The sequence below is a fragment of the Sminthopsis crassicaudata genome, chromosome 1, assembly GCF_048593235.1.
Source record: "Sminthopsis crassicaudata isolate SCR6 chromosome 1, ASM4859323v1, whole genome shotgun sequence".
Classification (NCBI taxonomy): domain Eukaryota; kingdom Metazoa; phylum Chordata; class Mammalia; order Dasyuromorphia; family Dasyuridae; genus Sminthopsis; species Sminthopsis crassicaudata.
The window spans coordinates 672395024-672413493 of NC_133617.1; the positions used below are offsets into that span (position 1 = coordinate 672395024).

The following is an 18470-nucleotide window of genomic DNA, read 5'->3' on the forward strand; positions in this document are numbered from 1 at the left end:
ACCGAACCATTCTCCAATTGATAAATGGTCAAAGGATATGAACAGACAATTCTCAGAGGAAGAAATTGAAACTATATCCACTCACATGAAAGAGTGTTCCAAATCACTACTGATCAGAGAAATGCAAATTAAGACCACTCTGAGATACCACTACACACCTGTCAGATTGGCTAAGATGACAGGAACAAATAATGACAAATGTTGGAGGGGATGTGGGGAAATTGGGACACTAATACATTGCTGGTGGAGTTGTGAAAGAATCCAGCCATTCTGGAGAGCAATCTGGAATTATGCCCAAAAAGTTATCAAACTGTGCATACCCTTTGACCCAGCAGCGCTACTACTGGGATTATATCCCAAAGAAATACTAAAGAGCGGAAAGAGACATATATGTGCCAAAATGTTTGTTGCAGCTCTTTTTGTTGTAGCTAGAAACTGGAAGATGAATGGATGTCCATCAGTTGGAGAATGGTTGGGCAAATTGTGGTATATGAAAGTTATGGAATATTATTGCTCAGTAAGAAATGACCAGCAGGAGGAATACAGAGAGGGTTGGAGAGACTTAAATCAACTGATGCTGAGTGAAATGAGCAGAACCAGAAGATCACTGTATACTTCAACAACGATACTGTATGAGGATGTATTCTGACGGAAGTGGAAATCTTCAACATAAAGAAGATCCAACTCACTTCCAGTTGATCAATGATGGACAGAGGTAGATACACCCAGAGAAGAAACACTGGGAGGGGAATGTAAATTGTTAGCACTAATATCTGTCTGCCCAGGTTGCATGTACCTTCGGATTCTAATGTTTATTGTGCAACAAGAAAATGATATTCACACACATGTATTGTACTTAGACTATATTGTAACACATGTAAAATGTATGGTATTGCCTGTCGTCGGGGGGAGGGAATAAGGGAGGGGGGGTAATTTGGAAAAATGAATACAAGGGATAATATTATAAAATATATATATATATATATAATAAAAAAAATTAAAAAAAAAAAAAAAAAAAAAAAAAAGAAATATCCATTTAAGAAGGGTGCCAAGGTTAGACATCTCAATCTTCTCTAGGGTAAAAATGTAGACTTTCTCTACCAATTCCTTCAGCTTTGCTCTGCCCACTTTTCAGCCTCCTTTTATGTACTTCTTCTCCCATTAGAGTATAAACACTTTGGGGACAGAGACAGTATTTCTTTCTGCTTGTATTTGTATCTCCAGCACTTAGTTCAAGGCCTGGCACACAGTAAGTGCCTTAACAAATGCTTGTCAATCGACATTTCCTTATCCTGAGAATCTCTTAGGATTAAGGCAAGGTTTTGTGTTGTTCTGTTGTTAAATTTGTAGCATTAGATTATAAGCTCCTTGTGGACAAGGATTTTACTTCTTTTTTACCTCCAGGGTTTATTTATTTAGCACAGTACATAGGTACTTAGTAAATACTTATTAACTCACTGACTGACAGCATAGAGTTGTTTCATGGACACGACTTTGGATTTTTTACATTGACATTTTGTATTCTATGATCAGAAAGTCTGGGCAGTTTTTTTAATATATATTATTCCTTTTATTATGTTGTATTAAGGTTTTTTGGTTTGTCCTATTCTGGGAGATGCATTATCCTTAAGTTGTCTTTACATATCCTGTGTGTAAAATCAATATCTTCCGCTTGCATGGTGATCGTGTTTTTGTTTAACATTGCTTTTTGCTCATCTACTTCCAGGTCGTTTTTCACTTCAGTGTATCTGAATGATCAATCGTTTGTTTTCTCTTGTGATTCTTTGATGATGCTTGCCATCGAGGATTCAAGTTTTTCTGTTCTCCCAATTATTTCTGTTGTGAAAGCCATAAATTCTGCTTTTTCCAATTCTTGTTTCTCTTTTTAAAACATTCACTAACTTCCTGCTGCAGTTCCATGCTTGTGAATCCACGAGTTCCTCTGCCTCATCAGATGCTAATTCATTTTCCTTTATCTTACAATATTTGTTTGTGTATGTTTGGGTTCATTTAGCTGTTCTGCAGGCCATATTCCCTTCTGTTATTAAAGTCTTCCTATCAGGAAACATTTTATGCTTATGTTCCAAGGTCTTTAACTGAGTTTTCTTCCTCCTGAGATCTTTGGTAATTTTGGTCTTTTTTCTTTATATTCCCCTAGTGCTGACTTTCTAACTTCATTGATGGTGGCTTCTTTACTTGGTGACTGGACTCCAAAGCTGTTTCAGCTTCCTCCCTTGCTGGGGAATTCACATTTCAGTGGCCTTGGTTTCTGCTCCAGGTGATTGAGAGGGTACATACACCCTGACTGGACCCTTCTTATCAGGTTTAGTGGCGTCAACGCATGCTGACATCCTTCCTAGTTCCCTCTGTGCCTTAGACTCTGTTGGAGCTCAGATCACTTCTACATTTCCATCCTAACCAGAGTAAGCTTCTGCCCTTTGGTTTTCCAGCACACAGCATAGAAGGGGAAGAGGTTGGGGCAGAGTTAAATTTTGTGGCAAGCTCAGGAACCAGCTTGTGGGTGGTGGAGGAGAGGTACAGAGTGAGCATGTTAATCCCTCACAAGGAAAAGGATTAGCCTTCTCTCTTCTTAGGTGTTTAGGTTTTTACCTCATTGTTGTTCTTGGCATCTCAGATTATGTGGATAGGTAAAATTGCTTTACCTCTTATGTATAATTCTAATTTTGGAGAGGTTCTGAGGATCAGAAAAAAGTTTCCTCCTCTATCTCATTTGTCATGGGTCCTAGTTCTTCAGTGCTCTATAAATTCATTTCTGCTGTGCTTTGCAGACCTTAAAGTGCTATATTGTGAGTATTGCTAAAATAAATTAACTTCAAATGAAAGGTACTTCCTGATGGATCTAATCCAAGCCCCTTTACTTTATGAAGAAGGATCACCCACTGAACAAAGAAGATATCCTGCCCAAATCTTATAGCTAATAAGGAGAAACCGGACTTGACCCCAGGTCTTCTGGCTCTGGATCTCTGGAACATTATGTATCACATGGCTTTCCTTCTCAGGGAGTTTATATTACTGTCTTCAATCCTCAAGTAGTTTCAAAACACCCAAGGAAGAAAAATGCAAGATAAAATGAGGGAAAAAGGAGTCTGCAGATGCCCAGAGTGGGTTTGGTATAGAATTCAGGCTTTTACCAGATTTATGCCTTTCAGGCAGCTAGATGATACAGTGAATAGAAGTCAGGAAGATCCTAATTCAAATCCAGCCTCAAACACTAGCAATGTGGCTCTGGACAAACCACTTAAAAAATGTGTCTGCCTCAGTTTCCCCATCTGTAAAATGGGGATAACAATAGACCTATTCCGAGGTTTGTTTTAGGATCAAATGATAAAATATTTGTAAAGGCCCTAGTACATACTAGTTGCTTAATAAATGTTTATTCCTTTTCTTCCCCTATCTCCATCCTTCTCTTCCTGCAACAACAGACAATAAGTTAATTCCTTTTAGGTGATCCTTAACCCTCAGATTCGAAGTATAACCAAGGTTAAAGGAGAGCCCATCCTTGGTTACTTTACCAAGAAAATCCTCTAATGGGAAGGAAGCCAGGACAAATGCAATTAGCAAATGCTTGTGTAGAAAATAAGTAATGACAGCCAAGTAGGGTGAAGGGAGAGAGCTGTGGGTCTGGGGAAGTGACGAGGGTTGATCTCTTTATGAGAAAAAGCATATTTTTTTCTATAAGAAGTGCAAAGCCCCCCTATTACCCAGGCCTTGTTCCAGAACCTCCTCTGTTGGTTCAGCTGGTCTTCACTGAGAGTGCTTGTGTACCCAGGTGGGTGCTGGTTGCCATGGTTGGGAAAGAGACCAGGAGGAAGATCCAGACTCAGCCCAACAGACGTTCAGCAGCTGCTTCTTTTCCAGGTTTTTGCACAAACCAGAGTCTCCAGATCTTTAATGTGACATCACCTCTCCATTTGGAGAGGGGATTTCAGAACAGCCCACTTTCCCCGGAAGAAGTAGGTGTTCCTTCTAAAGCCCGAATGAAACTTGGCCAGAGGCTTCGATTTAATTGAGGGAGAGGTGAGCTTAGCTGAGAAGATTTGAAAGGATAGAAGGGATGGGGGTGGAAGAAGTCTGCCAGGCTGGCCAGCAGATGAGGATCTTGTGGACACTCATAATTAAAAGGCAACCGAGCAGCCTTGGGGACAAGGAGGCAGAGGGGAAGTCCTTGAAAAACTGGGTGCCATGGGTTGGAAGGGAATGGCCCTCAGCTCTGTTTGAGAGCATGAGGGTGCCTTTGGGAGTCTCAGAGGTGAGTTGTTTTTAAACATAGAATCATAAGGTGTTTAGAGTTAGGAGTAACCTTAGAGATCAAATTCCAGCCCACAGAGCTTAGGATAGGACAGAGATCTCCTGGTTCTGTTTATTCATTCAGCAGACATGAATTAAGGATCTCCCATCTTAAAACTGTTATGTAAGGTGCTGGAGAGAGATAGGAAGTTTAGCTGAAACACAGTTAGTACCCTTGGAGCATATAATCTTAGAGGCAATAAAACCCCATGGGACAAGTGTACGCATACAGTGCACTAGAAGGGAACAAATAAATGTGAAATCTGAAGGTAACCTTTTTTTTTTTTTTTTTTTTTAACATATCAGAAAGATCAAGGAATGGAGGGAGTGGGATTTGAGTTGGACTTTAAAGGATGAGTAAAAATTGGAAGAGGAAGGAGGTTCCTAACACAGGAAACAGTGTGAGTGAGGTCAGGGAGGTAGGAGAGTGACTTCAGAGCACAGAGAATGGTCCAGTTTGGTCCAAGCCTGGAGGGGAATGATGTGAGACAAAGACTAGAGAGGTGGATTCCCTCAGGCTTGGAAGGGCCTCCAATGCTGGGAAGGACTAATTTGCATGATTCCTATGTCACCACCCTTCCTCCTCCTGCAAGTTGTCATTGAGTTCTAGAACAAGAAGAAATCACAGACTGTCCTGTCCAGCCTTCTCTACTGAGAAGGGCATTGAGGCCTACTGGAGGGCAGTGCTGACCCAAGATCCCAAAAGGAGGGAAAGGCAGAGTTGAGATTGGATCCTGCATCTTGACCATAATCCTTTCTAATATTCCCATATTACTTTTTATTCACTTTTTGGAACAGACTAATCATGCTGATTATAAACAGGTTTCCAAAGAAAGCAAAAGTGACTTTCATATGCCTCATTCTTGGCAGGAACAAGAGTCATATAAGAGAAAAGTCAGAGATTACAGAGCCCTAGAACTAGAAGACCTTTCAGACCATTTAGTCAAGGGCCCCCAAGTCCAGTGACAAGATCCAGAAAAATGAAGGTATTTACCCACATTGATCCCTTTTCTGATTGGACTTTAGCTTTGATATAAGGCTAATTTTTAATTTCCTGTTTCTTAGCTAGGATGGCATCCCCAGGACCAAGGTCAGTATTATATGAAGCTTTACGAGCTACAAGGGTCTTTGTTCTATAATTCACATATAAAGCTAAGTGGACAGAGCTTGGGACTGGAGTCAGGGAGATTTGAATTCAGATCTGGCCTTAGACCCTTCTAGCTGTGCGATCTTGGGAAAGTCACTTAACTACGCGTAATCCACTGGAGAAGGAAATGGCAAACCACTCTGGTATTTTTGCCAAAAAAAAAAAAAAAAACAAACCTCATGATCAGTATTGGCATCCTATAATCCTCAGGGTTACAAAGAGTCAGACATAACCGAACAACAACATATAGACACAGATATATGTACAATCATAGATATTATTATTTTAGACTAGAGAAACGTCCCAGTGAAAAAAATTCTCCCTCTCAATGCATTGACATTTATCCCATTGGAGGTGGGATTAGAAGTAAGACTTCTGAACTCCAAAGCCTGTCTCATTCCGCTTCTTCACATACAATTACATGTTAATTGAAGGTACAGTTGTAGAATTGTATATGCAAATTCAGGGTTCAAGCTGAACCCAGGAAGATCCAGGTTTATTTTAAACACTTACTAACTCTGTAACTTGGAGAAGTCCTAACTTTTTCCGACTTTATTATGATCTCCATTTTATAAATGAAGAAACTAACACTTATCTCATAGAGTTGTATTAAAGATCGAAAGAAATACTATATATACATCACTTTATAGTTAGTCTGTAAATATTGTATAAATGATAGTTATACTATTATTATTAATTGTATTCTGATTGCTTATGATTTTATTATGATCACTTTTTATTTTACTATGATTACTAAGTAACAATTTTACTATGGTTTTCCCACTGTCCCATACTGTGACTAGACATAGTTGATGGAGGTGAGTGGGTAAAGAGCAGCTTCACAAATGAGGGTGGAAGAAGGTTTGTAAAGAATAAAACCGTCTGCCTGAGAGCCCTAGGAGGCAGCAAGAGAGAATTGAGGGGGGCAGGTAGGGAAGGGAGTGTGGAATGGGGAGGGACTGCTCAGAAGTGTCCTCTCAAAATAACTCCTTTTGCCGAAGCTTGGAAATGAGTATACAGAAATGCCATCCCAAATTAGACTTCTTGCTCTTCTGCTGATGCACGAGCACAGCTTCGCCTAGAGTCCCTTACTCCTTCTCTCTGGGGGACTGCCACTTAACCTCGGATGTGATAGGAATTTGTCTGTCTCCAGGAGGCTAAGGTCACTCTCCTCTGGGAGTCCATTGACCTTTTCAGGCTGGGCCAAGGCTTTTTGTTCAGTCATTTTTCAATCACGTCTGACTCTTTGTAACCCCATTTAGGGTTTTCTTGGCAAAGATGTCGGAGTGGTTTGCCCCTTTCTTGTCTAGCTCATCTTATAACTCTAAGGCAAGCAGAGTTAAGTGACTCAGTTAAGTGTCTGAGGCTGGATTTGAATTCAGGACCTCCTGATGCCAGGGGCAGCACTCTATCTAACGTGTCACCTAGCTGCCTCTCACGGAAGCCCAGGGCTAGCCTTTTTCTGCCAAACTAACTGGTTGTTAAGTTTCCCTCCCTTCTTCCACTCCCTATAATTTGATCAGAATGACAGTGGCAACTTCCCTATTTCCAGTTTCTGATTAAAAGGAACAACTGAAGATATCTGATATTTATAGCTTTAAATTACAAAGTACTTTATAGACATTATCTCATATCCTATGAAGTAAAAGCGCAAGTGAGCTCTTCTTCCTTTTTAGCAGAGAAGGAGACCATGGCCCAGAGACATGCAAAGCATTGGCCACGGTAAGTGGAGGAGCTGGTGCCATAGCTGGGTACTAGCTTGGAGTGGGGGAAGACTCCAGATCTTGACTGGCTGTGATATCCTGGGCAAGTCGCTTGATGTCTTAGTTTCCTCACCTATAGCATGGGCTGGGGAAGAAAATGACAAGCCACTCTAGTATCTTTGCCAAGAAAACTCTCTAGAGGGGTCCTGAAACTCCAGATATGATTGAAAATAACTGAACACCTGAACAAGTGGGGGAAGCCCACTTCAGAGTGCAATGTTCTTTCCATGACATCAGACTGTTTCATTAACTGGCTGGCTATCAAAATTCCCCAAAATCAAATAGTTTTCTACCAGAAATGTAATTTCAATATCCAAAGTAAAACTTGGTATAAAAGGCGTCCCTCTCTTCCAGCTTGTTTCACTTCCCTTCCATTTTTTCCTGGACTTCCTCATACTCAAGATTAAGTATGGGGTGCTGATGGGCATCCTGGACCTTTAATTAGCCTCCTGTCCTGTTGATGAGTCCAGCTGACTTGTGGAGGCCTCAGGCTAGTTGGGCATTCAAGTCCCCTACAGACGCCAGGCAGAGAATAATTCAAGATCAGAGAGACTTTATAGTGATGGTAAGGCAAAGAGAGTAGTAGCTCAGGGAAGGGGGCTCCCCAGTTATGTGATGGAGTAGTCCTAAAAGATGTCTGGGAGGAAAGGAGGACTGGAAGAAGACATAGAATTGGCAACAAATGCCTGGCATGGATCCTAGAATGGAGCATGTTGTGGGGGGGTGGAAAGGGGAGATATGGATAGATTGATTGGGATGGGGTCAGATTTTAGAGACTTTGAAATCCATGTTGAGAAGTTAGAATTTGATGTGATTGGCATTATGGAGTGATTTCTTTTCTTTTTTTTAATTTATTAAAGCTTTTTATTTTTCAAAACATATGTTTAAATAATTCTTTTACATTCACCCTATATGTTCTTGAGCTGAAGAGTGCTTCTTAAAAAATGAAGATTTTTGGTTTTGAGGCAATTGGCTTGCTCAAGGTCATTCAGCTATTAAGGATCTAAGGTCAGATTTGAACTGCATTCCTCCTAACTCCAGGTCCAGAGCTCTAATTGTGGTACCATCTTGCTGTCCCCAAAATGATGTTTGGAAAACATGAGTCTCCTGTAGTGGATTGGAGAAGGAAGAGTTTAACTCCATGCCGCCAACAAGGGATCTCCTGTCTTTGGTAACACAGGGGCTGAGGAAACAGTGGAGCTGCTTAAAGAGAGCTGCCAGCCATAACCAGAGAGCTTGATGTTAGAGAAAACCAGTTCTGTTCAGTTTGGCAATCAGGTCCTTTAAATGACTCCGCTTGCAATGGGTTTGAACATGCAGAGGTGTTGTCTGGGCTACAGCTTTGTATGCATCTGTGCTCTCTGGTTTTTTAAGCAAAAGAATTTCATAATAATCACTATTATTTAATTTTTTAAGGAGGGGGGAACCAGTGACATTGTGAACTAAAAGCCCTTTCTCTCCCCTTCTTCTCTTATCCAAGCACTGGTAGCAATGAGAAATGCCTATTTTAATCTGTGTGGGGAAATAGCTTTTCCTAAATATAGCCCTCTCTTGATGAGTGGCGGTGGAGAGGTAGCCTGGGAAGGAGATTCAGGAATTGGAATGATTCTCCCTCCTCTCTGGTGCAGACCAGGACTTGGGCAAGATCCTTCCTTAGTCAGGCAGGTGTGTGGTCATCAGAAGCATTTGCCTGTCCTCCTGCCTGGCCTCCTCTTGTTCTCCCTGCTATTTCTCTCTTCCACACTTCCCCCCTCCCCAATCATGTTTCACCTTCCCACTGCAACTCTCAGAGCTCAGTCTTTTGGCTGTGCCATTCTGACAAGTGCCCACCTCCAACAGTTTCCCTTTCTCTCTGCCATAACACAGTCAGTCCCAAGAAAAGAGAAAGCTCTTTATTTCTGGGTGACTGATTTTTTTCCCATAAAACCATTTGCTGAGACTTTCAACAATTCCTTTAAAATTAAGCTTGATCTGAAAAAATAGCAGTGTAACTTTGGTGAGAGATGGGTGGGAAGCACTGACCTTAGCCACTTTCTTACCTGTACCATTTTTGTGGGCTCTCCTTGGTCAGCTGGCAGAATCTGTCTGACACTGATAGAGGAAGTGGGTGGTGGGTGGAACAATGTGTGTGTGTGAGAGAGAGTGGGGGGGAGGGAGAGGGAGAGGGAAGGAGGGAAAGTGAGGGAGGGAGAAAGAGAGAGACAGAGGGAGGGAGAGAGGGGAGAAGGGGAGAAGGAGGGAGGGAGAGGTAGAGGGAGAGAGAAAGAGGGAGAGAGAGATAGAAGGAGGGAGGAGAGAGGGAGAGAGAGGGAGGGAGAGAGAGAGGAGGGGGGAAAGAGGGGGAAGAGAGGGGAGGGGGAGAGAGAGAGACAGAGAGGGAGAGAGGGGAGAAGGGGGAGGGAAAAGACAGGGAGAGACAGAGGGAGGGAGAGAGGGGAGAAGGGGAGAAGGAGGGAGGGAGAGATAGAGGGAGAGAGAAAGAGGGAGAGAGAGGGAGAAGGAGGGAGAAGGAGGGAGAGAAAGGGAGGGAGAGAGAGAAGGGGGGGAAAAGAGGGGGAAGAGAGGGGAGGGGGAGAGAGAGACAGAGAGGGAGAGAGGGGAGAAGGAAGAGGGAGAGAGAGAGAGAGGGGAGAAGGGGGAGGGAAAAGACAGGGAGAGACAGAGGGAGGGAGAGAGGGGAGAAGGGGAGAAGGAGGGAGGGAGAGATAGAGGGAGAGAGAAAGAGGGAGAGAGAGATAGAAGGAGGGAGGAGTGAGAGGGAGAGAGAGGGAGGGAGGAGGGAAGGAGGGAGAGAGAGGGGGGAAAGAGGGGGAAGAGAGGGGAGGGGGAGAGAGAGAGAGAGAAAGACAGAGAGAAACAGAGACAGAGAGAGAATTTTAAGTGCTTACTATTTGCCTGTGAATAAGAGGGGTTAGTTAGCTTTTCATGGTTGACATTGAAGGTCATACTGTCCCAGCTCTTTCTTTCTCACTCTAGGATTCTGTCAGTGTAGGCTTGGGTACTTTTCTTTCTCATCTCAGGTGTGGAAGATTAGTGCCAGGATGAGCTCTGGAGCTGTTGAGTGCCCCAGGAATAGCTCATGGGAGCCTGGGGGTTTGTGGTGTGTAAGAGAATCTCTCTCCAAGAAGCCTTTTTCTCTGACTGCCTGCCCCCCATCCTGCTTCACCTCATCCTGTCTCTCAACACAACCACATCCCTCTTATCTTATAGAGAGCAAGCCTGAAGCCAATGGATCAAGTCATTAATGTCTCAATAATTGGATCAGGGACGTCAGTAAATGGCAGAAAACAACTTTCTCCTTGCCTCCCTCCTCTGCATTTCCTGGCCACAGCTGAGAAGCAGCTTAGAGTAGCTATTTCTGGAGTGGGTTACCCAACCTGGAGCTGGGAGTCATGGGAGGGGCAGCAACATCGGCTTCTTTCAATGTTTGAATGAAGATCTTGGAGTTGTGAGCAAAGGGGTGTGTGAGGAGGGAGAGGGCCCCTTTCTAAGTGATTGATGAATTTCCCCCTATGGTCCTTAAAAGTGCAGTTCTGATGTCCTACTTAGTTAAACGTGGGTGCAAAAACTTTATTTAGGAAAGAATACAGCAAGCATTTATTAAGAGTCTACTGTATGCTAAACACATAACTCACAACAAACCTGAGAGGGAGGTGCTCTTGTTAACTCCATTTTAAAGTTGAGGAAACTGAGGCAAACAAGTGAAATGACAAGGTGACACAGCTGGTCCAAACCTAGTATTCTGCCCATCATAACATCTAGCTACATCTAGACTGGGTTCAGGAGCCAGCACCAGAGACTAAAACTTAATGTCTAGCCCTTTATCCACTCCACTGCTCTGTACCTCAACTGTCATCCCGAATCAGCAGTTATTTAGCTTGAAGGACACAAAAGCCAGGGTCCCCACGTGGCAGCATGCCTATGGTTCTGTACCTATTTTAGCTAAAACAAGTATGTGCCAGGTCATTTCATAATAAAGAAAAATCTCTTGTAATGGAAACAAAACACTCCTTTCTTTCTTCTGTCAAAGCAGTGAATACCTGATTGGTGGGGGAAAAGGAAGGGGAGGGAGACAAGGGCTATTTAATTGCATCCTCTCCATTATAGAATTCATTCAGAACTTGTCTGCCACATACCTATTATTGCTATCCTGCCACTCTTCTCCTAACCCTTCTTATCCCAATCCAATCCAACATTTACTAAGTTCCTACTGTGGGTAAGGAGCTTCATCTTATCTACCAGTCTGCATTTCTGTACTGTTTGTCCTACAATAATGGAACACAAGGTACAAACTGTTCATCCTTTAGTCCTCCATCTTTCTTCACCCATTTTGAGACATTGTGCTACATCAAGGGGACAAAGACAAAGAGGACAGTTCTGTTCTCAAGAATTTCCTACCATGTCACATCATCCTTCCACCGTGTTCTAACTGACTTTCTGGGAGATAGTGTGCTCGTTTAACTAATTCAGTGTACTAATGGAAGTCTCAGGGTCCTCCCTCCAGTTAGTAGGCTACATAGGGACATTATAACAAGTGCTTTTTAAAGACACAGAAATATTTATTATTTGGTTTTTCTATTGCATGCTATTAATTTGCATAAAATAATAAAAATGTACAAACAACTATACATAAAAGTATAGACTAATATCAAAGGAAATTGTATATGTCTGGATGAAATACAATGCTATTGTTTCTTTGTATATTCTACCAATTATAACCTCAAAAAACTCCCTTTTCATCTATGGGAGCCAGCAAGTGATCTTATGGGCAGGTGCAAAAGCAATTTAGATCCTAACTCCTCTCCCAAAGTCCACACATGTCCTGAGAGGAGAAAGTTGCCACTCTTAACTGTGGGATGTGGGAAGTAGAAAGGTGCTGCAGAGAAGTCAGTTCTGCTCCCTGACTCTTTGGGTTCTTCCTTGTGTATTCCTTAGAGCAAGAGAGGAATGGCTCCTTTGGTTCTTCTCTTTAGATGAATGGGATTAAAAGTCCCCAGTCTCCCTGGTGCATCTGTGTTAACCTCTGAGGGGAGACTTAATTCAACAAGCATTTACTTGGGCCCTTTTTATGTTCTTGGTACTGAGAATCCAAGACCAAGCTGACAGCTGACTCCCATCAGGAGTCCTTCATTGGGTCAATTTCTTGCCTCTGACTTTGTGTCCATCCCTAGGTAGAGCAGAGTTGGGAAGAATTGCACTAAATGAACATAAAAGCTGCTTCTGACTCATGGTTCAATGATACTAGGTAATACAATTCATATTTTTCACTTCTTCTAGGGAACATTATCCAACTATGGGCATGGTGAGCTAGAAGAGGGAAAATAAGTCTGCTTGTGTGATTTTGGTTTAGCCATTTAGGTGTCCACTTAACCCAGCCAGGAATTATAGTCAAGATCCAGAGGTATCTTTGGATCATAGAAACAGAAATATAGAACTGAAAGAGGATTCAGAAGCCACTTGATTACTGAGATTAATAGCCTAGAACTCGGAGAAATTTCAGAATCTATTTAGTCCAATATCCTCATTTGGAAGTTAAGTACTCAAGATCATAGGATAGTGAGTATCAGAAGTGGAATTTTAATTCAGATCCTCTAACTCTATGCTATTTTATTTAATAGTCTTTTATTTAACTTAACTGTCTTTTGACATATAAAAAATTGAGAGTCAAAATGGGGAAAGAGCTCTTTTTTATATTGTGATTTCTCTGTCTCTTTGTGTCTTTGTGTGTGTGTGTGTGTGTGTGTATCTCTTTCTCTGTGTGGGTTTCTTCTCTTTTTCTTCTTCTCTTCTTCCTCTCTCTCTCTCTGTCTCTCCCTCTATCTCTCTTTCTCTCCCTCTCCCTCTTTCTCCTTCTCCTTCTTCTTCTTCTCCCTTTCCCTTTCCCTCTCCCTCTTCCTCTCCTCCTTTTTCCCCTCCCTCTCCCTCTCTTTCTCTCTCTCTGTCTCTCTCCCCCTCACAAATACTTGGCAAAATAATGTGTCTGAAGCATCTCTGGAAGTAAGGAGACTATATCTTATTAGCAATCATGACTAAGCAATTAATTTCATAACTACGTTTCCCAGCAAAGACAGTTTCATTTATAGACTCTCCTCTCTGAGAGGCTTCCTCACGAACACCACGCCCCCCAGGCTTCCTTTCATTTGAGAAACCTGGCTGTCCACTCCTGCCAATAGTTCTTGCTGGCAGGATTGGAAAATGATGACTAAAGCTGTGTACCCAACAGTGCCAAGATGAGAGGGGGAGGATAAAGAACCCAGAAGACAAATGGGGGGGGGAACAACAAGACAAGGAGTCCATCCTGGCAGCCAGATTGTTGTCAACAAGATTTCTGTGATCATGGCTCTCTGGCCGGAAGGCATTCAAGAGCACAATGATCTCCTGCACACACACTGTAAGGATTCACTCTCTGGATGTGGGACCAGGACAGTTCTTTCTTTCAGGGAATCATAAAATCAAGACTCTTAGTAGAGTTAGGACAATAAAGCCCCATTCCCATTCAGATTGCCCTGTAGTCATTCAGCAAATATTGAAGTGCCTACTATATCCCAGACATTGTGTCAACAGCCAAGTTTACAAAGACAGGCAATAAGATCAGTCCCTGACCTCAAAAAGCTTCAGTTCTAACTATTGAGAGGAAATGTGCACGACATGTACATAATATATACAAAGAAGGCACAAATCAGTCTGAAAGGAGAAGATCGGAGAAAGTAAGAGGAGGGAATGAGACCAGAACATTCCAGGACTTGAAGGGGGATGGGGGAGAGTCAGGACAAAGGCATGGAGTGTCATGTGCAGAGAACAAGTGGTCCAGTGTAACTGGAATGTAGAGTGTTGTTGTTCCAGTATTTTGTGTGACCTCATTTGAGGTTTTCTTGGGAGAGATACTGGAGTGATTTGCCATTTCATTTTACAGATGAGAAAATTGAGGCAAATCGGGTTAAGTGACTTGCCTAAGATCGCACAGCTAATAAGTGTCTGAGGCTGGATTTGAACTCAGGCGGATTAGTCTTTCTGACTCTAAGCTCAGCACTCTCTCTACTGCACCACTTAGCTGCTCTTATTGGATATATGGGGCATAGTAAAGTACATTAAGAATGAAAAAACAAGAAGGGGCCAGTTTGTAAGGAGAACTTTAGATATCTGAAGTTCAGAGAACTTTGTATTTGGTCTTGAAAATAATATGGAGCCACTGAAAGTGAACCACTGGAGCTTATTGAATACAAGGGATGAGAATGGTGGGGATGACATGATCAGACCTAATAATTATTGATAAATAAATCCTGATCATTTAAGTCCTTTCCATTTCTGAATCATTTGATTCTGTGAACCAGAATGAATTGTTAATGATGGAATTTCAGGCAGTAGCAGAAGCAGGAAGGCATGGGGGCAAGAATGGAAAGGCATTTTTTTTTGTTGTTTGTGTGTGAGTATGGGAGGAATTCCTGAGGTCCTTCAAATGATTCCACATAAACCAGTATGTAAAGTAGTATTCCTACTTCTCAGAATGAATGAATGAATAAAATATACCCCTGAGTCTTCAGAATAACCCTCTTAGAACAGGCTAGTAGCAAAAGGAGGCACAGGGAGAGGTTTCTGATATTGGACATCTAACTACCACGCATACAGCTCTTAATCTATGTAATTTGTCAGCACTAACTGAAGCTCACCAGCAGCTCCTCATGGGCTGGGGAGCAGGGTGGGGGGCGAGATGGTTCTAAGTAACCCTTTACTAAACAAACATTCTGTGCTCCTTTCTTATTCTGTGTATGTCTCATGTTTCCTTGACCCTCACTTGTAGTTCGGGTGATGAACCTTATTTACTCTTCTCAGTACCATATTGCCCCCAGGTTACTGCTCTCAGCTTGTCAGGGTAGCCTAAGTTTCAATAGAAGACTTCAGATGGACTTAAAAATGCTCTGACTTTGAGACCTCCTTTTACTTCACCCTGTAATGAACTTCAGGTGTAGAGAGAGAGTTCAAAGATTGGTGATCCTAAGATAGTCCAACCATATGTTTTGTTGTGTGGGGAGGGGGCTTCCTATTTCTCAGAGTCTGAACTATACCTTCATACTAATAGCAGGATACCATAGGGCAACACAGGACATCGAGAGTCCAGGTTTGAGGCTGGAAGCTGACAGTCACTACTGGAAATGTTTGTTTTAGAATTGGTTAAAGAGCAGTAGGGAAGGCCTGTCTCATCTACCTGACAAAGCTCTGATCTACTGTGCTAGTTATAGATCTAACCCACAATTTTAAGGAGTCTTCAGACATGACATAGGTTGACTGGTCTTTTGTTGTGATCCTCTTAGGGACTAAGAACTGTAGCTCATTCTGGCCTCTCCCTTTTTTCTTATCCCATCTAACTCTTATCCTACTCTGAATTTAGGGCTTTTATTTATTATTTTATTATTATTATATTTATGCTTTTATATTTATTTTTTCCAAACTGCTTTATTGTTCTGTGAGGGTAATGGTAGCTTATTTAAAATGTAACTCTCCTCAGAGTCCTCAGAACAAAGTTCTGAACCCATTTAATAATTTAATATTCAAATAAGGCATTTAATAAGTATTTCTTGAAAGGGTTTAACTGTGTGCCACACAATTACATACTGTTTACATGATTCTATAACTGTATTCACTGCCTAGTTAGCATTTGACTCTAGCAAATACCAGAAGTCACCCTTATCCATGGAATATGTGTGCAATGAATGACTGAGCATGATGGCTACTGAATTATTTTTCTCCTAAGGCAGTCATGACTGCCTCTCATTTTCCTCTTTAGGCCTTTCTTCTTCTCTGTGTCTCCCAACTCAAGGGAGGGGACATGGCCTATCTATCAGCTAAATGAGTCCAGACATCCATGAACCAATATTGAAAGACAAAGGAAAACAAAACACCACCTGATGTGTATGAACTTGGCTAGTCCTGGGTCTGAGTCTAACTCACCATCCACATTTCGACACATTGCCTCGCAGCATTCATTGCCCTTTTCTGATATTTTGTGAGGGATTCTTTTCTTCCTAACTTGTCTATGACTTCTGCAAGAGTAGAGCCTGTTTCTCCTGCTACCTCTTTGTCCTCTATAATACCTGGCACAAAACTGGGCATGTAGTAAAGACTCAGGAAAAATTCATCAATTGATTAATTTTTATTTCCAATGTAATTGTTGGGGATAGATTGAGGCTTAGGTCATTGCAAGTAGTGAGTAGAGGTAAGAATAGAAATATATATATGAATATATCTATTATATAATATATATATATATACATATTACATATATGTGTATATATATATATATATATATTATGTAATAGAGGTAAGTAGAGATAAGAATAGAAAGGTCTCTTATTCCAGTGTGATAACTTCATATTTTAAAGCCATTTAATAAGGCAATGCTCTTCTGGTATCTGGAGTCATGTGATCATGATGCTTAAGTTGTTAACCAGAGACTATATTTTCTGGTGTCCACATCCCGCATACTCCTTCCATGTCCCTACTTTCTGCCTTTCACTGTCCCATTCCTCCTCTTTGGGCATAACTTCTAGATGGCTCTTACCAACTCCTTCTCCTTCTCTACACTGACATTTCCCCACTATTTTTTTTTCTCATATATCCCAAGAGGCTGCTATTCCGAATCTCCCTTTTGCAGAGTACTTCATTGGATCCATGACCTTAGCTATGTGAACAGTCTATCTATCAGTTACCATTGAAACTCCTCTACATCTTCTTAGATTTTGTGGCTATCAGTCCAGCACTTACAGAGCCTAGTCGGTTGCTTTTCACTCTTCCTACATGACTTGAGGACCTACTTTTCCATTCATAAATTACCCTGATGGTCTCTTTTATGTTGCTTTTCCATAAGACATTGTCATAGCCTGCTTACTCTTCATTGTGTGTCTTTACACTATTATTGGATCACTTGCAAGGTTGTCTTCAGAAATCATAGTGTCTTGTGATTTGTAGCCAAATAAAATCTCCAGGGGAATGTTGTCATTTAATTTTGTGTCAGCAAATGGTTTAGGGTAATTGAAAGTGTTGGACAGTTTCTTAAATGCAGTCTAGTTCTCTTGCCTCTTTCTAGGCTATTCTGGATTGAGCTCATGATTTACCTATGCTATCTGTGATATTATATGTATGTATTTATAGATATATGTATCTTTATGCATAAAGTATCCATATATGTGTATGATATAATATATATCAAAAGAAGCACGGACAAAAGGCTAGCTCCAAAGTTAGGAAGACATGAATTCTACTGTAGCTTCTGACATATTGTGGCTATATAATCCTGGGCAAGGCATTCTCAGTATTCCCAAGGCAATTCTTCAAGAGTCTAAGATTCAGGACAGTAACTGATATGTACTGACAGAAAGAATTTCTCCCTGGGAGTTCCCTATGCTGAAGAATTTTATACACACACACACACACACACACACATATATGAATATGTATGTATATGTGTATCTTTATTTTTTATGTATGTATACATGCACACATATCTACATGTATGTGTCTAGTATATACTCTACATATCTATCCTGTGAGTTAATAAGATATGCTTTATCTACTTTGTTTTTCCAATGTGTATTATTAGATCACTTCTTTCAACAACCATGGCTGTTGCTGAAGAAACCCTATAGTGTGCTGGGAGCTTAGTATAATCAGGACAATATGCTCTACAAACAAGTGCTTCTATAAATATCTTTTCATCACCAGAAAATTCAATTATTTGGATTTGGTATAAGATCTCCTCTATGACCTGAAGACTTTGGTGAAGCTTATATCTCCTTGTTATGCTTTACGTGATACTCAGGAGATCACTGGACAGAGCTATTTCCAACAGAGCTAGTCTCATGGCATCATATGTATTTTATGTATACATGGAGAGATACTTCGTTTAAGAAAAGCCTTTAAAAGTGTGTATTTTTCCTAATTAATGTGTGATGTGAGATAGATATTAGATTCTCCAGTGCAATTTAGTGTTCTCCATGTATTTCAATTAGCTATGTTACTCTGAAGATGGAATCTACTATTAAAAAAATCATCTTCATGAGCTTTCCTGTTTCTTCATGTTTTCATCAAGGAAAGCCCTTGTACATGTGTAGACTATTCTTATAAAGATTTTATAGAGATGAAAAAATGGACATCTGCTTTTGAAATTTTTTTATAAAGATCTTTTTTTGGGGGGAAGTAATAATACCATAACTCATTTGGAATTGTCCCTTTCCCCTCTTTTTCATTCTCTTAGAATT

The 18470-nt window shown here is 41.2% G+C and overlaps 1 protein-coding gene across 3 annotated transcripts in view; it reads left to right on the top strand.

Annotated features, from left to right (window-relative positions):
- Positions 1–18470, top strand: part of MAPKAPK3 (MAPK activated protein kinase 3) — a 90432-nt gene that overhangs the window by 43505 nt on the left and 28457 nt on the right. Inside the window, exon 1 of one of the 3 annotated variants that reach the window (XM_074283355.1) lies at positions 8345–8389. The exons of the other annotated variants lie outside the window; for them this stretch is intronic. Coding sequence (XP_074139456.1) covers positions 8360–8389 — 30 coding nt within the window. The 5' untranslated portion in view covers positions 8345–8359. Of the gene's footprint in view, positions 1–8344; positions 8390–18470 lie in introns of those variants that run through there. 3 annotated transcript variants of the gene reach the window in all.